The 20,847-nt window shown below is 46.6% G+C and overlaps 1 protein-coding gene across 1 annotated transcript in view; it reads left to right on the top strand.

Moving 5' to 3' along the window:
- Window positions 1-20,479, top strand: part of LIPC (lipase C, hepatic type) — a 47,619-nt gene extending 27,140 nt beyond the window's left edge. The window contains exons 2-9 of the mRNA XM_081170645.1: window positions 1,694-1,869; window positions 4,143-4,322; window positions 7,360-7,477; window positions 10,304-10,537; window positions 11,833-12,075; window positions 17,007-17,127; window positions 18,639-18,857; window positions 20,059-20,479. Coding sequence (XP_081026771.1) covers window positions 1,694-1,869; window positions 4,143-4,322; window positions 7,360-7,477; window positions 10,304-10,537; window positions 11,833-12,075; window positions 17,007-17,127; window positions 18,639-18,857; window positions 20,059-20,158 — 1,391 coding nt within the window. The 3' untranslated portion in view covers window positions 20,159-20,479. The remainder of the gene's footprint in view (window positions 1-1,693; window positions 1,870-4,142; window positions 4,323-7,359; window positions 7,478-10,303; window positions 10,538-11,832; window positions 12,076-17,006; window positions 17,128-18,638; window positions 18,858-20,058) is intronic.
- Window positions 20,480-20,847: the final 368 nt, after the last annotated feature.

The raw sequence follows: 20,847 nt of genomic DNA, 5'->3' as shown, positions 1-20,847 counted from the left end.
ACTCAGCCTGCACGGCCAGCAGTAAGTAAAGGTGGGAGTTGGAGTCCATTCCAGTCAGCCCACCCCTCAACTTCCCCAGCCCTGCTTTACAGGTTCCTTCTTCAGAATCTGGAGTCTCCTGTGCTCAGCCCCAACAGAAAAGAATAGAGGAAAGTCGCAGGAAAGGGCTGCTCTTCACCTGTGCTCTGATGGACATGTGGAACTCTTGTGTGAGGAGGAGTCTCCTTCCTCTGAAATGTGAGGTTGGAAGGCTTTGGAGCTGAGAGAGGGAAAGAGAGCTTTTGCAGGTGTGGGGCTGGTTCTCTGTGGGTATGGAGAGCCTGCACCAGCAAGAGGTTGCTGGGTGAAAGTGGTTCTCCTTGAATAAGTGATACTTAACATTAATAAGTGTAATCCTAGCTAAGAATTTCTTTTTTAATTAAAGTGATGAAAAGAATGGCTTTGTTCTGACATTTACTGCTCACAGCTTGCCTTTTTGCTTAATGTGATTAGTTAGTGTTGTGGTGCTTGGTGGCAGATAAAGTCTTGTTAAAGTTATATCTGGATGCAAGTCACATTAATGCTGTAGAAATTAACAGGGATGAACAGAGGAAGTAAACAGTTCAGGAAAAGCAGTTCAAGCTCCAGCAAATGAATTAGACGGTTGAATCTGGTTCTGAAACTACAGATCGATTGAAACTATGAATTTGAGTTTCCAGTCTTCAGTTCACCACATTTTTGTATCAGCTTCCAATTCATTTTTTTAGTTAGCATTTTTGGGTACATTTATGCTAATAGACACGTTTTATATGCAATTTTGCCTACCATAAATATTTCTACAAATTCCCGGAAGGCAATGCCTTTTTATGTTCCCAAATACATGTACACTTTTACGCATGCTTCCCTTTAAGATACACATTCTTTGGTTGGATAATTGCACGGCAAATTCTGCAGGGTAGCTGCCACTTGGCAGAGCACCATTTGGTTTTTTCGGGAAGTGTGGCGGGGGTGGGGGTTCACATTAAAATGCACACAAAACCAAATTTCTCCCCCATATTTGAATTGTGGCAAAATGGCCAAACGGAAAGAAAATGGTTAATGTCACTACTCTTCTTTCGATGGTATCTCTTCTTGCTTCCATCGTTGGGCTAATAATATTCTCACTGCAGTTATAGCATTAAAAAAAAATGTCTTATCCTGCCTGTGTATTTCTCTACCTACAGTTCCAAATAGGAAGGCTTCTGTTTTTTTGACAAATGTATATTTCAACATTTTAAAAAATTCATTATATATCATTTCCCTGAATGCCTTCACTTCCTTACATTCCCACCACATATGATAAAAAGTACCATCTTTTTCTTTACATTTCCAACATTGATTATTTGTTTTATACATTTTTGCTAATTTCACTGGCGTTATATACCATCTATACATCATTTTCATTACATTCTCTTTAAGTAAACTGCATGGTGTAAAGTTTATTCCAGCCTTCCATAATTTTCCCCAATCTTCTAACTGAATATTATGACCAATATATTTTGCCCAATGTATCATACTTTTTGAAAGTCTTTCATTGTTTTTTTATTTACCTTGTTTATTGTTTTATCTTTTTTGTAAACCACTTTGAGTTTTGAGTTTTTTGTTTACAATCAAGTGGTGTATAAACTTTATGGGGAAACCCCCCCAAAAAAATTTCTGAAACATCTCTTTGCAGGGCCACAACTGCAGCCAATCCGAAGGACCAGTCATTCCCGCTCCGAAACAAAGTTCCTGCTCTACTCAAATACCATTGAAGAAGGCTGCCTGATCGAATTTAACCAGTTCGATACGCTTGAAAAATGCCGTTTCAATGCCTCTCTTCCTTTGGTGATGATAGTCCACGGATGGTCGGTAATGAACTTCACAGCACTTTTTCTTTTTTTCTTATCCAGGGATGTTGCTCAGCTGAACTTTGATATCTAGATAAATCTGGCCTCATACAGAATCCCCCCACTTCATTTTTTCTCAAAGGTTGTTCATTGGCCTGATCTGTGGAGGAGGTGGTAGAGTCCTGACACAATGTTATGGGCTGTACCAGTGGCGTAGCGTGGGTTGTCCGCACCCAGGGCAAGGCAAGTAATTTGCGCCCCCTAACCCATGGATTTGCGCCCCCTAACCCGTGGATTTGCGCCCCCTAACCCTAACCCCCAGATGTTGCGCCCGGTGCAGCCAGCCCCCCCTGCACCCCCCACGCTACGCCACTGGGCTGTACCATCTAGAGGCGGCAGGTGGGCATTGCCATTTTTCAAACTCCCTACCAGAAAAGACAAGCATAGCTGGGAGAAAGGTTCCTTCCTCACTCTGCTGTGCTAATTTTCTACATGGAGAGAGGTTGTTGTGGGGTGAGAGGGAGGGGCGTAACAAAGGGGCATTCAAACCTACCCTACACTGGCACAGCCCCTTCTCCCATTTCAGGATTTTACCACGTTGCTTTGCAAGGCTGGAATGTGGGATCAGACTCACAAACCAGCATGGGGCTGGAAAGGGCAGTGTGGGGAGCAAAAAGCACGCTGGAAAAAGTGTGTCTGCGGCACTGGCCATCTCACCCTGCCCACGCTACACCTCTGCCACCTCCTTTTGCTCAACCTCAACCTCTTGCTACGCCAAGGATGCCTAATGCAAGTGTTTTGAATGACTCCAGACCATTTGCAGACACGGGTATATTTAGCCTGGAGAGCAGAAGGCTGAGAGGAGATGTAATAGTCATCTTCAAATATCTGAAGGGCTGACACATGGAAGATGGAGCTAGCTTTCTTTATGCTGCTCCGAGGGGGCAGGACCCAAACCACTGGATTCAAATTACAAGAAATGAGATTCTGACTAAACATTGGGAAGAACTCATTAGCGCTCACCCAAAGTTTGTGCTCCTTTGGAAAATTGAAGATGTAGCGGAGACTGTCATAGTTTTAAGAAATATTATTTATTCACATATTTACACCTTCAGTCTGCTTGGAGGAATTCCAGAACTTACAGCATGGCCATTCCAAGAGGGACTTGTTCCCCACAGTAGTGCAGCACTGGAGTGCAAGGCATCTCTCCCAGCCAGCCTTCAGCCAACCTACCCAAGATGGATCTCTCCCTTTGTTCTTCTTCCCAGCACACCTTGCTAAAGACTGTCATTTCCTGTCACTTCACACCCAATTAACCTAGCAACCTTCTTTATGCCCAGGCCCAGGTTTCCTTTTGGATGGGCCATCAGCACCTTTTGTCATGTTAACACCTCTATCCCAGGTGAGGCCCTGGCTTGGAAAGGTAGCTTAGCCTGTATCTTTCCACCGGCCTGCAGTCTTCCTTTCAATACTCCAAATAATCAAAATCCTACCATTTATTAATTTCTAGGGTTTGGGGGGGTGTCCCAGGCCGCCCCTTCAAGCCTATAACAATATATTATATTCACTCACCCCAAAAGGATGAGGAGAATCTATTTAGTCATGGTCTTAACCATACATCTTTTAAAAACAACAACATGCTATTACTTTCAGTTGGCCTCACATGCAGAACTATACTCCTTTCCACTGAAATAAGGGTGTGTGAGAGTAAATATGAGCATGTCACCATACAGATGTCAAAAATATAAAACTTCTGTCCTGGGAATTGTTCATGCTACTGCAGATGGGCAAAACTGGAGCCCCAAATCAAGGATGTGACAGGCTGTCTTTGGCCATTAGGAAGCAATCACCCAAGGCACACCGTTGGGGTTTGCAAGGAGTTGGTGGCCTGGCTGTCAGCTGGCTGTGAGCAATTCTCCAGGCCTGCCCTTGCTTGGGCTTATCAAGGAGGGGGTCTCTTTCCCAAGTCCTCCCTCCAAGCTACTAATCAATCACATGCAGGCACCAAACGAGTTATTGGGCTTTATTGGTTTCTTCTCTGGCACCAGCTACAGAACATCAACCAGCAAGTCTAATACATGGCGTGTTCTCCTCTCCTCCGGCAGGTTAACTCAGAGATTTATAGGGGCTGGGGAATTCTGGCAACCAGCCAATCCCATCACATGCTCCAACTTTGGGGACTAATTGTTACCACCTGCTTGAGGGGCTCCACCCAGTGGTACTTGCTCACAAGCTCACTACTTCATGACAGGGCATCATGAATTTTACAGACTTGGTTTTCTCCCATGACTGCAGGTGGATGGAAGGCTAGAAGGCTGGATTTGGAAGCTGGCCGAAGCCCTGAAATCCCAGCTGACACAAACAAATGTGATCATCACTGATTGGCTGGCCCTTGCTCATGCGCACTATCCCATTGCAGTGCAGAACACCCGAGATGTTGGCCAAGAAATCGCTCGATTCCTGGAATGGCTGGAGGTAAGCATACTCAGAGAGAGGAGACAGTATAAAGTGTGTGTTTAATGCCTCTTCCTTACCACCCCAGCTCCTCCAACTTAAAATTTGTAAATGTGTCTTGTGCCAGCCACTTACAGCTATGGGCTGGTGTAGAGGTGAGGGACCACTGTCCCAGCTCCCAGCACCAACCCTGCAGAGCAGACCACTGGCAACAGATCCTCTGCCTTGCTGCTACTGCCTTTGTTGGTCTGGTCTACGCAGGAGGTGGTAAAGTCCTGATGTGATGGTATAGACCAGGCTTCCTCAACCTCAGCCCTCCAGATGTTTTGAGACTACAATTCCCATCATCCCTGACCACTGGTCCTGCTAGCTAGGGATCATGGGAGTTGTAGGCCAAAAACATCTGGAGGGCCGAGGTTGAGGAAGCCTGGTGTAGACTCTACCACCTTGAGGCAGCAGATGGGCAATGCCATTTTTCAAAGTCTCTGCCTGAGAAAAAAATGAACATGACAGGGAGAAAGAAGAAGAAGAAGAAGCGTTTGGACTTGATACCCCGCCTTTCACTCCCCTTAAGAAGTCTCAGAGCAGCTAACAATCTCCTTTCCCTTCCTCCCCCACAACAAACACTCTGTGAGGTGAGTGAGGCTGAGAGACTTCAGAGAAGTGTGACTGGCCCAAGGTCACCCAGCAGCTGCATGTGGAGGAGCGAGGAAACGAACCCGGTTCACCAGATTACAACTCCACAACTCTTAATCACTACACCACGCTGGCTCCTACTTCAGTCCTCACTTGGCTGTGCTAATTTTCTACATGCAGTGAGCTGTACCATCAGGGCAGGGTTGGAGGAAGGCTCTCTTCTCAGGGCTCATCCACGCTCCTGCTTGTCCCACCAACTTCCTCTGGGAAAACCCCCTATTTACCACAGAATTGGAGCAACCAGGTTTTCTACGGATTCACATTTGCTCCAATTCCATGGTAAAAAGTGGGTTTCCCTAGTGAAAGCAGTGGGGCAAATGGAAAATAGTTTGGATCCAGGTTTCTTAAGCACAGGACAAGAAGAAGTGTGGATGAGGCCTCAAAGCTTGCACTAGGGTTTTCCTACTAATCACCAGCTGCAACCATACGGTCTTCTGAAGTTACTGCAAAGAAAGCATTAGCCTAGAAGGAGGAGTGATTCTCTCCATTGTGGTGGCAGAATTTAAACAAGGACGTAAAGTGTATTCAGTGTTGATTAGGGAGAGTGGAGTGCCCGGGGCCAATTTTGACCCCACAGGCTTGTATTCATATCAGCTCTCTATAGCCTGTCATTCTGTCAAGTCAGGTGCAGTTGAGGCGTCTTACATTTCAGACAAGGATGCGGCATTTGCAATGTGCCAGTGTCTCAGGGGAAGGTAGAGCATTGCTTGAAGCAAAGGGTGAAATGAACAAGCATGACAATTTTCACGTCTGCAAAGCAATCCCTTTTATTTATCATTTATTTGTTTCTCATTAGTTTCATAAAATTTATATACCACTTGATTGTAAACAAAACAAACCCAACTCAAAGCAGTTTACAAAAAGAATAAACTAATAAAATAATAAGTGACAAAAAACAACTATTTAAAACATTTAACAAAATAATTAAAGTCAACCATAAACTAAAAACAGATTTTAAAACATATCAACATTCTGCATATCTGGGTCTAAAGAAATACATTTTTAAACACAGTTTTTCTGCCATGGTAATAAGGAACACAGTTCCTGAATTATTTGAAAAGTAAAATAAGCAATTCCCTGTGATTTCTGCCCTACAGAGTGGGATTAAGCCAGCAGCAGGTGAGGCACTGCTAACTTGTGGAATTAACTGATACATGATGTGGTGATGATGGTGACCACTAGCTTATAGAGCTTTCAAGAAGGACAAGTTATATTCCTGGTCCACCAGGAGCTATAAGGCATGAGAGCTAAATCAAGACTCTACTTACAGAGACTGCCTGCCTCTGAATATCAGCTGTTTGAGAGCAAGAGCTGGAGTGTGTGTGCGCCTGACTTCAAACTCCATTTGTGGGTTTCCCAGGCGGCTCTGGCCACAGTGGGATGTGAGATGCTAGACTACGTGGCCCAGCAGACTGATCAAGCAGGGCTTTTCTTGAGTGCAGCCTCTCTCTGAATCTCACAAGTTCAAATTAATTCTGAATGTGGTCCCAAAACCGTAGGAACAGCTTCCTAGACCAGAGTGGGTGCATGATAAGGTAAATTGGGGTAGTTGGGGCAACATTCCGCCTGCAGGAGAGTCAGATGGATTCGGGCCACAGGGTACAATCCAGTTTGACATGCTGACTGGAGCAGACTTGCCCAACTTGGAGCTCTCCACCTGGCGTTGAAGTCCAGCAAGTCCCATCAGCCACAGGCAGCAGGACCAATGGGTAAATCAGCAACATCTGGAGGACAGCAGGTTGGGAAGGCTGAATGAGTGTCACACGTAGACTGGGGAGACTCGGGTTCAAATGATATTGCAAGTTGCATATTATAAGTCATATTGTGAAAAAGTAAATGCAACTATCTCAGTCAGTAGAGCAGGAGACTCTTAAACTCAGGGTCGTGGGTTTGAGCATTGGGTAAAAGATTCCTGCAATGGACAAGATGACCCTCATGGTTCCTTTCCAGTTCTATGATTCTAAGTGCAATTAACCATCGTCATCATCCCCACTCAGCCATGAAGCACCCTGTGTGACCCTGAGCCAGTCACTCACACCTACCTTCTAGGGTCATTGTGAGGATCAAATACCCTTGGAGGAACAGCTGAGATTCTAAAATCCAACTGGGAGGTTCTCCTGGGCAAACCCCATTGAAATGAATGGGAGCAATGCAAGAGCACAACTGTACTGTTCCAATGGGGCTCGCACAAGAGAACTTCCCACCAAGTTGTGCCTCATGCTCATTAGTGGGAGGGACTGAGGTCAGTTGGATTTCCATCTCGGGCACCCAAATGTCTTGCACCAGCCCCAGGCTGAGCCTGCAACAACAGTGCATGCCCCACACTTTGCCTGCACTTACATGGCTGTCGGGTATCTTCCAGGAATCTGTCCAGTTCTCCAGAGGCAATGCTCACCTGATTGGGTACAGCCTTGGCGCTCACGTCTCTGGCTTTGCCGGCAGCTACATTAGGGGTGCAAGGAAGATTGGCAGGATTACAGGTAAGAAGAAAAATCCCGCAAAGCATCCCTTGGGGGAAGGGCCATTGTAGCTCAGCAGTAGAACAGCTGCTTTGTGTGCAGAAGGCCCTGGGTACCATCCCTGACAGCATCTCCAGGCAGGGCTGTGAGAGAACCCTGCCCAGAATCCTGGAGGGCTGCTGCCAGTCCGTGTAGACCCAGTTGAGCTAGATAGACCAGTGGTCTGACTCCATATAGGGCAGCTTCCTGTCTTAGACCCCTCAGTCAAAACCGAGGTGGATAACTTTTTCCAGGCTGCATTCTCTTCTGGGGATGGGGCGAGGGGACATCCCTGTACCCCGTTCAGTAGAAAAAGTGAGTAATGAATGTAAAGTTTACTTTTATACAGTAGGATAATTTATACACACACACGCAAAATCAATTATCAGCTAATAATATTAATTAGGTTTTCTTCCATACGCTTCCTATTTTAAGGCATAACTTACATGTTTGGGAACAAAAATCATTTTGCTTCATTCAACAGTGCCTGTGAATCAGAATCAGAATAATCTTTATTTGCGTCAGCCACCAGCCATAGCAATAAAATAAGATACAATGTACAGAAGATAAAGGTAAAAACTTAACCACTGTATATAAAATACATTTAGATCAATAATCAAATGACAGATCTTATTCTAGTTGCCCCCGCTAAAAACTTTTCAGTTTTTGCTGTCCCCAGTTAATTCTGAACTGCCAAAAGAAAGGACACTGCAGCAATGGACAATAGCAGAGGGGTGATAACCTCACTCTTCAGTGCCTGTGGTGTTGGTCCTGGGCTGAGCAGGATAATCTTTCTAGAAAGCATCTGTCAGGGGTTCAGGAGCAGAGGCAAGGGCAAGGGAGGAAACAGAGAGCGAGGGGGAGGAGGCAGAAGAAAGGATGAGTGATGACGACGACCCGAGATCTCCGAGTCTTTCCAGTGAATCAGAAGATTCACAGAAAGGAGCACCAGTGGCCAGGGCAAGGGGGGAGCCTAGGGGGACACCCCAGGAAGATAGAGCCAGAGGGGACTCAGAGGGGAGCAGTTGGAAATCGGAACCAGCGTCACCGCCAGAGAGCAGGGAAGAGGAAGGGCGCCAGGGATCAAGCGCTGGCAGCTCACAACAGGGGGGAGGGCACGAGTCAGGAGTGGCCACACCTCCATCGGGGAGCGAAGAAACGGTCAGACGGAAAGTGGAAGGTTGGGCGCGCGCGCCAAGTTCAAATGCACAGGAAAGTGACGCAGTAGGCAGCCCGGAAAGGGAGCCAGGTCCTAAAGCCCGGCGCAAGGAGACAGGAGGTTCCGGGGGGTCGGCGTCAGAAGAATCCCGGAAGGAAGAGACCCCGGGGGGCAGAGGGACCCAGAGGAGAACAGTCAGGCGGAAAAGGTGGAGCAGGGCTAGGATATTAAGTTGGTGCTCAAGGGGCGGAGACTCAGACGGAGCTTCGCCGATCTAACCACTAGACGTAGAGTTGCACGCAGCAGCTTGAGAATGGAAACTGTAACTCAATAAAGACTTTTAATTAATGATCGCTGGCTAGCGTGATCCTCTGTGAGCTAGGATCTGGAAGCAGCTCTGACAGCATCTCTGTAGCATTTGCTCATATTTGGCAGCTGCAAGAAAACCTCAGTGCTTAGAACTAATTGCGCCCAGAACAATGGTTGCCTTGCCTTCTGATGTGCATTTGTTGAAGTTGCTCCTATTGTGTGTGGTCACATTAATGAGAGCTCTCATGACGCTCATTGTAGGGTCTGGCATAATTCCCGTAGATTTCATGGGACTGAGAAATAGGGGCCTTCAAGTGAGTAAGCCACATGCAAACAGTGCTTGCATCAAAGATGAAAAAGTGCTGGGTTCTATCTTGGGCCTGGTGTGTAAAAAGGGTCCAAGCCCAACAGGCTTCCAGTCATGGACTGTGAAGCAGGCCCCACCATTTCTGCAATTAAATCATCATATTCCAAATGCTTCCAGGAAGGCTAGAACAGTGCAGCATTCCTGCTTAGGAGGAATTAGTGCAAAGGAGACCTCTTGCAAAAGGAAAGCTGCCTTGAATAGCTTCATTCATAGCAACCTATCTCCACATCTTGCATGGCTACCTACCCCCTTCTTTGAACTCAGTTACACAATAGGCTGCTGTGTGTTTTCTGTGTCAAAGAGACGCCTTCCAAAAACATGAGGAGGAGCAACAATGAAAGGTTGAGGGGATGGAAAAGACAGAGCAAAAGTAGGGGATGGTCTGGTTACTCCCCTGTCCCTGCTCCACCTGCTTGATTTTGGTAAGCCAAGAGCCAGCGCTGCTCCCAGGCCAGAAGTGGTGGTGCTTTGTTCTAAAGGTGAGGCAGAAGCAAAACTCAAGGAGGGTCTTCAGCAGAGGAACTTTTGCTCAGCTCCCATGAACATCATTTCCAGGCTGAGGCTTGGAAAGATGGAGCCATTTGAGATTTTCCACCTCGTAGAAATCAAGGGCTAACATTGCTCTCCTCCCCACACTTTTACTGAAACTTTGCAGAATCCCACACCACCTTTGCCCTGTTCCCTAAGTGTTATCATTAGAATAATTATTATTTATTGCCTGCCTTTCACCCCAAGATCCCAGGGCGTGCTACAACATTAAAGCACAATGTTCAAAACAGTTTATAACAACTTGCAATTACAAAAATGTGGTGTGATTTCTGCAGGCAAAGCACACGCTCTGTCACTGAGCTATGACCCACCACCTCCATTCCCCCTACCCTACCCCTCTTGGAGGCATTGAACTTTACATCATGTAAAGGCACAGTCTGGAGATGGTGCCCTCATCACAAGCCCTGGTTTGCATTTCCTACAGGGCTTGACCCGGCTGGCCCTCTCTTTGAAGGCATGTCCCCAACAGACCGCTTATCCCCAGATGATGCAGACTTTGTCGATGCCATCCACACCTTCACCCAGCAGCAAATGGGCCTCAGCGTTGGCATCAAGCAGCCTGTTGCTCACTTTGACTTCTACCCCAATGGAGGGACTTTTCAGCCTGGATGCCACATCATGCATGTCTATAATCACATCGTGCAGTATGGAATTACAGGTAAGGAACATAACAAATGTAAGAAGCGCCCGGCTGGATCAAGTTAATGGCACATCTCCCTCAGCATCCTGTTCTCACAGAGGCCAACCAGGAAGAGAGAAGGAGGTGTGGTAATGTTGGGGCTCTGCAGGGTGAGGCCCACAAGTGTGCCTGCCATCCCACACTTTCAGCACTCCTCCTCCTCACCCCCATAATATACTGTTGCATCCCATACACACCTTTAGGCAAAATCTTCTCCCACAGGATCTGTGCATGTGATATTTCCACAGCTTTGAAGGAGATGATTGTTATAGTCTGGTGCAGTAAAACCAACAATGAGTCTTGTGGCCCCTTAAAGGCTGACAGTTTTAATGTCACTGAAGCTGTTGAGGAACAGAGCCCCCTTCATGCAAAATGTGCGAAAGAGCCCCCCCCCCTTGAGTGAAATGGATTGAATTCCAAAGTTTGTAGGCGTATGTGCTTGGGGAGGCCCAAGCAAGAGAACAGGATGGGTTGTCCTTAGTGCTTCTAAGCATCAGCTGAAAGAGCTTAAGGATCCCCATAGTGGCAATGTCCCAGTAGCACTCCTGTCCCCAATTCCTATTGCCTTCTCTCCTGCTGTTCCCCTCACTCAGTCTTGTATGTCTTATGGCCCACAAACAGAACACAGCCTGCCAACTAGCTGCCCCCCATCTTCCTGGATTTTTCTGCCTCTGCCATTAGAGCCCGGCATTTCCCAAGATGCAAAGAGAGGGAGAGGACTGCACTTCTGGCTGCTGCCCCTGTTGCTTGGCATGAGAGGGCCTCTGCCTTGCTGCTGCCCTTCCCAAGCGGATGGGGTCTCAGGGATGGTCTCCCTGCAGGCAAAAGTTCTGAAGTTCCTCAAGTAGCCCTTCCTCTTCATCAGTGCCAGATTTAGGGTGGTGCAGGTGGTTCCCTGAGGGGGTGCAAATTTGAGACAATCCATAATTGAGAGGATTCATTTGGGAATGCCAAATTTTGGCTTCCCACAGGGCGCCATATCATAAAAGATTGCTGAAATCGGGTCCTGTCTTCATCTTCCTTGCAGTCTGTCTCCTGGCTCTTCTGACGGAATGATTCAAGAGTAGCAGCGGGTGGTTTATTCTTGAATTCATCCCTGGGATGTAGATAGCTGGCTCTGTCCTTCAGATTGGTGCTGGTAGGAGGGGGCTTGTCAGAAGAGGGACATGGCAGCAGAGTGCTGGGGGAGAAGAGACCAGGTTGGGAGCTCTTTCCATTCCCTGTGAACAAGAGATCGTGGAAGCGCTTGGTCCTGCTGCCCTGTTTTTGTGCAGGTCTGGCTCAGACCGTGAAGTGTGCGCACGAAAGGTCCGTCCACCTCTTCATCGACTCCCTGTGGCACAACAACCAGCATATCAAGGGCTACTGGTGCAAAGACATGCAGACCTTTGACAAGGGCCGGTGCCTCAGCTGCAGGGCAAAGAGGTGCAACATCCTGGGCTACCATATTCGGAAGGAGAGGGTCCCTGGCAGCTGGCGGCTGTTCCTGAAGACGCGAGCCCAGATGCCTTTCAAAGGTTGGTGTGGGCAGATGAGGAGGGAGCAAGAGATTGCCGCCATGTCTCCTGGGAAGCCAAGGCAGGCAACGTCTATCTGTGCTTACACAACATATGGGTTTAGGTGTGTCTCTGAGTGAGCATCATAGGTGTAGCCAGGATTGGGGGGGGGCTTTTGTTGTGGGGGCAGAACCTCAGTTAGCTAGCTTTGTATTTTTATTGATTTAGGGGGAGCAGCTGCCCCTCCCCAACCCCCCCCCCTTGGCTACTCCCATGGTGAGGGTGGAACCTGAGTTTGACAGGTTGAGAAAAATGCAGGGAGGATTGTCAGATCTACAGGCTTCCATTACTCAGTGGTTCTGATGAATTAGACAAAAAAAACCAAAAAAACAGGCCATGCCAGTGTATTTGCCCAGAGAGGGCCACAAATGACCTCCTCCTTCAATGGCACTCCAGATTTTATTTGGAATTTGTCCACAAACAGTCACTCACACTGGCATTGTTTTTAAAGTGCAAATAGGCAGCTGGAGAGTTTGGGCATTTTCAAGGTGAGATTGTGGCTTATTGTGGGAGATTAGCAGCAAAAGCTAACAAATGCATATCCTTGCTAGTTAGTATGAGAAGGGGATAAGACCACAGAGCTGTATTGATGATAGGTGGGCCATAGAACTACAGTTGGCTGATAGGGCTCTGGGTGACGTCATTTCCCCTCCTCTCCTGGAGAGGAAGGAACATATAGTGCTCCCTGTTCCTTTCTCTCTCCCTTTGACTAGCCATGGATGCAGACATGCCTCTGTTTGCTCCAGCTTCAAGCAGATGCCTGAGGCTGGTTATACTGTAAATATAAAGATTTTGCCTGAATAGTTTTTACTGCTACTGTTGCTGTGAACCAACACATCATTATAAAGTAAGTAAGTTTTTAAACTTGCTTTACAAGTTGCTGCCTGGTTCTTAGTTAAGTGGGGTAAGGAAGGGAGAGCCAGCTTACTTCATAGCTGGACCTGTCCAAAAGAAGGCTTTATAGCCGAATTCCTATGCTTTTAATTTTGCTGTCAAAGATGGGATTTTGAAACTCTGTTCAACCCACACATGTGGGTGCCTGGGGAGATAAATTGCAATTAATATATCCTCTCCTACCCATTAAAACCAATCCCACACTTATTGTCTCTCCCATGGGTGGGGGTTAGGGTGTATTCCCTGCCCCCCCTCCTGCCCTCCTGCCTCTAACTGCTCAACTGCCTTCCAAACTGAGGCTTACAAAACTCTGTGACTCCCAAACAGAACACAGCCTACTAGTGACGTGAGTCTTTTCTTCAATAACATTGTTGGTTATTAGATAAATTCTATCCAACATTTTACTCAAAGTACTTGTAAAGGGGGACAACAACATATAGTTGTCCAATCCAGAATAAAAGCAGGTAAGTATTTAAATTACTTTTTTGAAAAACAGACTACTAATTGCCAATGAACATTATTTTCAATACCAACCTCGTACTAAAGAGATGGAGTGGAGTCAACCCGTCCCAAACGGTAATTCTAAATTTTGAACTATGAAAGGCTTGACTTTGTTACAGAAGACGCTCAGCAGCCAGGCTTGCGTTTTCACCCAAAAGAGCAGCTTCCACCATTGCTGTGCCCCTGCTGAAGATAAGGAGAGCCTGATGGATCAGGCCAGTATCCCATCTAGTCCAGCATCTTCTCCTCACAGTGGCCACCCAGATGTTTGTGGGAAACCAGTAAGCAAGGCCTGAGCGCAGGAGTCACTCCCCCCCTCCTGTGGGTTCCAGCTACTGGCGTTCAAAAGCAATTGCTTCCTCTGACTGGAGGCAAAGCATAACCGTCATGGCTAGTAGCCATCAATAACCATAAATTTGTCTACTTTAAAGCCATCCAAGTTGGTGGCCATTGATGTTTCCCATGGGAGTGAGCTCCACACTTTTAACTCTGCACTGCATGAAGAAGTACTTCCACTGAAAAGTCCCTTCTGCCTGGTGTCAGGGCCCAGCTGGGCTGAACTGAGCAAAGGAGGAGACACAAAGCAATGCTCAATCCACAGATCTGAAAGGTCAGAGAGGAGCATGAGCGAGGTGGACATTCCTGGGCTTGCAACAATGGCAGCAGAAATAATTTCTGGTTCTAATCAATCATGCTAGTTTGCATTTACAGTGGTACCTTGGGTTACATACACTTCAGGTTACATACGCTTCAGGTTACAGACTCCGCTAACCCAGAAGTATTACCTCGGGTTAAGAACTTTGCTTCAGGATGAGAACAGAAATCTCACAGTAGCAGCGCGGTGGCAGCAGGAGGCCCCATTAGCTAAAGTGGTGCTTCAGGTTAAGAACAGTTTCAGGTTAAGAACAGACCTCCAGAATGAATTAAGTTCTTAACCCGAGGTACCACTGTACATGGCATTTCAGACTGTTCCAAGTGCTCCTAAACATCATCATCATTTGAATTTATATACCACCCTATACCCAGGGGTCTCAAAATATAAAACCACAAAATCAAAGATATAAAATCACGATATAAAACCACAAAACACCTAATAAAAATAAAAACAACAACCTATAGCCCCCCCCCCCGAAAAGCATATTTTAAAAGGGCATATTATGTAAATTGGATCAACCAAAAGGCCTGGTTAAAAAGGAACATTTTTGCCTGGCGGCTAAAGGTGTATAATGAAGACACCCGGCGAACTTCCCTGAGGAGAGCATTCCACAGCAGGGAGCCACTGCAGAGAAGGCCCCGTTCTCGTGTTGCCACCCTCCGGACCTCTTGAAGAGGTGGCACATGAAGAAGGGCCTCTGAAGATAATCTCAGGGTCCAGGTAGGTTCATATGGAAAGAGGCGGTCCTTGAGGTATTGCAGTCCTGAGCCATTTTAAGGCTTTATAGGTCAAAACCAGCACTTTGAATTGGGCCCAGAAACTAATTGGTAGCCAGAGCGGTTGAACCAGGATCAGTGTAATACTCTCAAACCGTCTTGCACCAGTGAGCAACCTGGCTGTTGAATTCTGCACCAGCTGAAGTTTCTGAACCATCTTCAGAGGCAGCCCTACGTATAACACATTGCGGTAATCTAACATTGAAGTTACCAGAGCACAGGCAACAGTTCTTAGGCTATCCCTGTCCAGATAGCTGGGCCACCACCCGAAGCTGATGGAAGGCACTCTGAGCCACTGAGGCAACCTGAGCCTTGAGCGGCAGCAAAGGATCCAGGAGGACCCCCAAGCTATGAGCCTGCTCCTTCAGAGGAAGTGTAACCCCATCAAGAGCAGGCGACCTCCCAGCCATCTGGTCTTGGGAACCACCCACTAACAGTGCCTCAGTTTTATCTGATTGAGCTTCAGTTTGTTGGCTCTCATCCAGTCCATTACCCAGGCAAGACACTGGTCCAGCACTTCCACTGCCTCACCTGCAGATGTAAAGGAGAAATGATCTTGGTCATCCTTGCATCATCCATGTAAGGTGGGTCAAAATTATTATCCCCAGGTTGCACCCTGAAGTTAAAAGTTAGCAAGTTGCCGAAGGTTTCCTGAACTAATGAACGAAAGACATGACATTCAAATGCAGTGTGACTTCATGACTCACAGCTCAGACCTGGCCGGGGAGGGAGTGGTGGAAGGGAGACCCTCCCGAGGCCCAGCCCTGCTCTTTCCCCACTCGGCATCCACCCCTGAGATCTGCTTGCTGGGGCTGGGGCTGCCGCCATTGAAATAAGACATTTTGAGAATGTCAAGTTATCCAAAAGGTCAAGGCATGGAACAAGAGCAGTCTTTCATCGTAGGCAACAGAGAATAACAGTGCAGCTATTATTCCGGGGCCTGTCAAATGATCTGGTATGACTTTCCTCAAAACGCTGCAGCGATCATGTGAGAATGCCAGATAGGAACAACAAAACCACACGCCAGAACATGGATGCATTTTGCAAATGATTAAAGCAATCAGGGATTCAAGGCTGAATCCAATGAGGAGTTCCCCTTGCCCTGGAAACAAGAGCATCACGGTCAATGCTGGCTTCTGGGTTTCTTTTTGGGGAGGGGGATCTTTGGGAAAGACATTCTGAATGTCCCCCTTTTCTCAGTGAGTTTACCCACTTGCTACCATTGTTGCCGGCTACTGCAGTTGCTCCTCTGCCCCATCTTTGTTACTGCCTGTGTCTTCAAACCAGCCAGTGCCATTGAAGGCCAACATGGCGGTGGCTTGTGTGCCAGAGCGCAAGCCAGCCAGCCAGTTGCAACAGTGGTGAGGAGGAACCAGTACATGGAGGGGTCATGAATGGGCGCCCTGCTGGGCTGTTGCTCCTAAGCAGGTGCCCTGCCATGTTGACCCTTAAAGGATGACCCTTTAGGATGATAGATGGCATAATCTATAGTCTTACAACATCTGAAGGGCAACACGTTGTGGAAAGTTGCATTAGATGAAGCAAACAAACTGAATTATTATATGGGAGAACCACTGCATTTAATTTTATATCATTTTATGGATCTGAATTTTGAGCTAAGGATTCAAACCCCATGTTGCATTTGCAATGGGACAGGGGTGGGCAACCTTTGTGGCCCAGCAGACCAGATTTTATCTCCTCCCACACCATAGGCTGACTATGACAGGTGGGCGGCCCCAGCCCCAGCTGCTAAGCATCTGACATCATGATGACATCAGGCAACTGATAGTTCGGCAGTCCTACCCACTGGTCAAAGTTGGTCTGAAGGGTGAGAGGAGGGGTGTCTGCATTGTCAGCACATTCCCCACAGGAAACTCACTGGTGAAGCAGCACCAGCAGAATTAAACCCTGCCCTCCCCCATCTGACTGAGAGGTGGTTTTGGGGAAATGGCCTTGTGGCTCCCCTAGACCAGGTTGGCCCCTGGAGTAGGGAGAAAGAAGACAGCCAGAGAGTACCTGTAAAGGCAGGTGCATATTTTCAGCCAGTGGTTTCCTCCTTTCCACAGTTCATCACTATCAGTTCAAGTTCCGTTTCATCAACGAATTCAAAGAGAGGCAAATAGATCCAACATTCACAATCTCACTGACAGGCAGCAAAGACAACGTTGAAAACCTCTCCATCACTTTGTGAGTACTGGATAATATTGTTGCTGTTGTTTTTATTATTTTTTATTAAATTTCTATACCGCCTTCATCCAAGGATCACAGGACAGTTGCAATATAAAAATGCAAAAATATATAACATTGTAACAAACAATAACAATAACAATAACAACCTACCCTACAGTTTAAAAGGCCATAGATTGTTTAATTAGCCAAATTAAATGCTGAATTATAAGCCAAATTAATGCCGAGTGTGCTCCTTTACTGTGCCAGGTATAGAATCTATCTTTGAAACAAATGTGTGTGTATCAGCTCAGAGAGGAGCGTGGGCGGTAACAAATATTTTTGTGTAGAATAGGGGTGGGGAGCCTTCAGCCCACAGGCCACATCTGGCCAGCCAAGGATTCAAATTTGGCCCACAAGGACATTAATCCTAAACCAAACCCATCTCACACCTGACATCATGTGTGGGGCAGGTAGAGACACTGCTGACACTACAGTTGGGAGCTTTAAAAGTGCACTGGAAAAGAAAACCAAGAAAAGCAGGCAGCTCCAGTTGCCCGCCTGTCAGCTGATGCTTTTTGCCAGCACTCGCTTCCTGCTGGATTGCTGCACGTCTCACCTCCCCCACATTAAGCACCTTATCTAGGCTGGTACCCACGCACCCCACTTCCTTGCTTATCTGTCTCGCTGCTGACAACAGCCTTACATTTTTATGTATATAGGAAGATAATATGGATCAACAGAGCTACCTGCATTTTTGGTCTCTCATTGGGAGCACAGCTTTAAGGGTAATCACAATGAGCTCCTGGACATCCAAACTGACCACCGTGTTCGCTATCCTTTGTAACACATATTCCTCACATGGTCTCCATTTGGGGGGAGGGGGTTGGCTGGATAGTTAATGACTTACTGATACTATTTTGTATTGACTCTGTAAATTGATTTTGTTTATATTATGTTATGTATTGAAGTGGTGTATCAGTGAAGTTCATTTGATATACAGTGGTGCCTCGCAAGACAAAATTAATCCGTTCCGCGAGTCTCTTTGTCTAGCGGTTTTTTCGTCTTGCGAAGCAACCCTATTAGCGGCTTAGCGGATTAGCGCTATTAGTGGTTTAGCAGCTATTAAAGGCTTAGCGGCTATTAAAGGCTTAGTGGATTAGTGGCTAAAAGGCTATTAGCGGCTTAGCGGCTTAAAAAAGGGGGGGGCGAAAAAAAATCGGAACACTTGCAAGACGTTTTCGTCTTGCAAAGCAAGCCCATAGGGAAAATTGTCTTGCGAAGCAGCTCAAAAACGGAAAACCCTTTCGTCTAGCGGGTTTTCCGTCTTGCGAGGCATTCGTCTTGCAGGGCACCACTGTATAGCAAGCATAATTTGGTGGGAAAGAGACCCAAGGATAAACGAATGTGTGAAAGGTGCATTGGTGTCACACATGCATTTTGGGTGAATTACTTGTCCATTGATTTCAATGGGTCTGTGCCTTGTATGATGCTTGGATTTTTGCTTTCTCCCTCTCCTACTCTCCCTTAAGAGTCGAAGGCATTACAGGGAATAAAACATACACTTTTCTTGTCCCTCTGGAAATTGATATTGGTGAGCTGATGATGATCAAGTTGAAGTGGGAAGGGATTGCAATTTGGGAAAACATCTGGAACACTGTTCAAACAATCATCCCATGGGGAAAGGGCGACCGCCGACTGGGACTCATCATGGAGACGATACGAGTCAAGGCAGGCGAAACTCAACAGAAGTAAGTGTCATGGGACAAAGAGGGGTGACTGCTTATAGCCCTGTTGGGGTTTGGGCCATTTGAGCCAAGCTGGTGCCCTTTAGATGACTCCAATCAACATTTTTGCTGGCTGGGGCTGGTGAGAGCTAGGGGCACCAGGTAGGCAAAGGCTGCATTCGAGGATGACCACAGCCAATTCCAGTACTGCTTGCCTTCTGCAACTGATGTCTGGAGCAGGGCTAGGGCACTTGTGGGGCTCCAGTCATTGCTGGACAACATCTCCCATCACCTTTAAACACTGGGCATGCTAGCTGGAGAACTTCATGTCTCTCATCCTTGCTCCAAGGGACAAGCTGCCCTTCTTCTTTGGCCCAACAACAATGTCTGCATTTGCACTAGGATGGATTTTGCCCCCCCCCAAAAAAAACAACCACACAGATTATTAAGACCCTGAATCTTGCATTACATCACAGAACACGTGTGTTCCAATTTGACAATATAGACAGTCCCACACGAAAGAGGAGACCCCCATAATTAAGTGGCTGTGTTTTTCGGGCAGGAAGGTCAGACTTGGAAAGCATTTCCAGTTCTAAAAAGGAGCAGATCGCAGGGGAAAGAAGTCTTTTTCATCTGAGGCCTTGGAAAGTTGCTACCAGAGTAGACAGACAATCATAGGAAACAGGAAACTGCCTCATACGGTGCCTCCAGCCACTCCCTGGCTATGGCTGCCTAGGGTCCCAGACTGCAGTCCATCTAGCAAAGCAGAGCAAGATCCCAGGACCTTCTACATGCAAAACATATGCTCTATCACAGAGCTATGGCAGAAGTGACCAATAACATGACTTGGTTTAAGACATCTTCTCTATGTGGACTTCCTTGCCAAAGGACGTCCACCTGATCATCAGCTTTGCAGTGCTGCACCAGGCAATGAAACTGCTTTTGTTCTAAAGGCTGTTGCAGCTGTTATGATGATTGGCTTTCCTTGCTAATCGTCCCTGTGCCCTGCTGTGCAATGATGAACTGACGGCTGTCATTGGTCTTTGAGCTTCCAGTCTAGTATTTTATGATGCCATTTTTAGAGTGCACTTTTTAAACACTACACGACTATTACAATTAAATAAACAAGTAATATTTTGTTTCTCTCTCTTCTCTTCTCTTCTCTTCTCTTCTCTTCTCTTCTCTTCTCTTCTCTTCTCCCCCCCCCCCCCAATCTTCTGCATAGAATGACATTCTGTTCTCAAAGCCTTGACGATTTACACCTCTATCCAGGCCAGGAGAAAATGTTTGTTAGATGTGAAGTAAGCTCCCAGCGGCTCAGGTGAAGGTACAAATAAGCAAGAACCTGGAAAAACTGGCACTGCTCTTCAATCACTTTCAAGCTGTACCTTTTCTTTGGGTTTTTATTTCTTAACATCTATAATTTTAATGTATATATCTTGGCTGGGCAGGATGGGGTCATAGAAAACCCTGCTGGATCCCAAACTTCAATTGTTTACATTTATCCCGAATGTTGACTAAAGTGTGAAAGCAACTAAATCAGCTGTTAAGTAGGCCAGAATATGCATATTTTATAGATGGTTAGACAGCATGGATTTTTCATTACCAACTCACTCAATAAAGGGACATACCATTTTACACAAAAAGTTTTCTGGTCCAATCTGGTTAGAAAATTTAAACAGCACGTCGAGATCTCAAAATGAGCAAGAATCGCTTGAGGTTTATAGACTCATTAAAATTAAACCCTAATGTGTGTCCTTATTTTTTAAAGTCTGGGCATTTTAATGTTTTGAGTCAACAGCTTAGGCTATGGACTTAGTTCAAAATTTGCCAGCCCAGTGCCCTCCTGTGCTGGCTGGGGCTGATAGGATTTGGAATTCAAAACATCTGGAGGGGGCCAGTTTGGTGAAAGCTGACTTAGTTCATAAAGCTACACCTGAAGATGACCATGTCATGATAGTATACAGTCCAGGGGTACATTTGTGTCCTGTGCAAACTTCATTGAAATGCTGGG

Source organism: Podarcis bocagei, assembly GCF_964188305.1.
Source record: "Podarcis bocagei genome assembly, chromosome: 14".
In the NCBI taxonomy this organism is placed as follows: Eukaryota; Metazoa; Chordata; class Lepidosauria; order Squamata; family Lacertidae; genus Podarcis; species Podarcis bocagei.
This window is presented reverse-complemented; position numbering and strand designations above follow the sequence as displayed.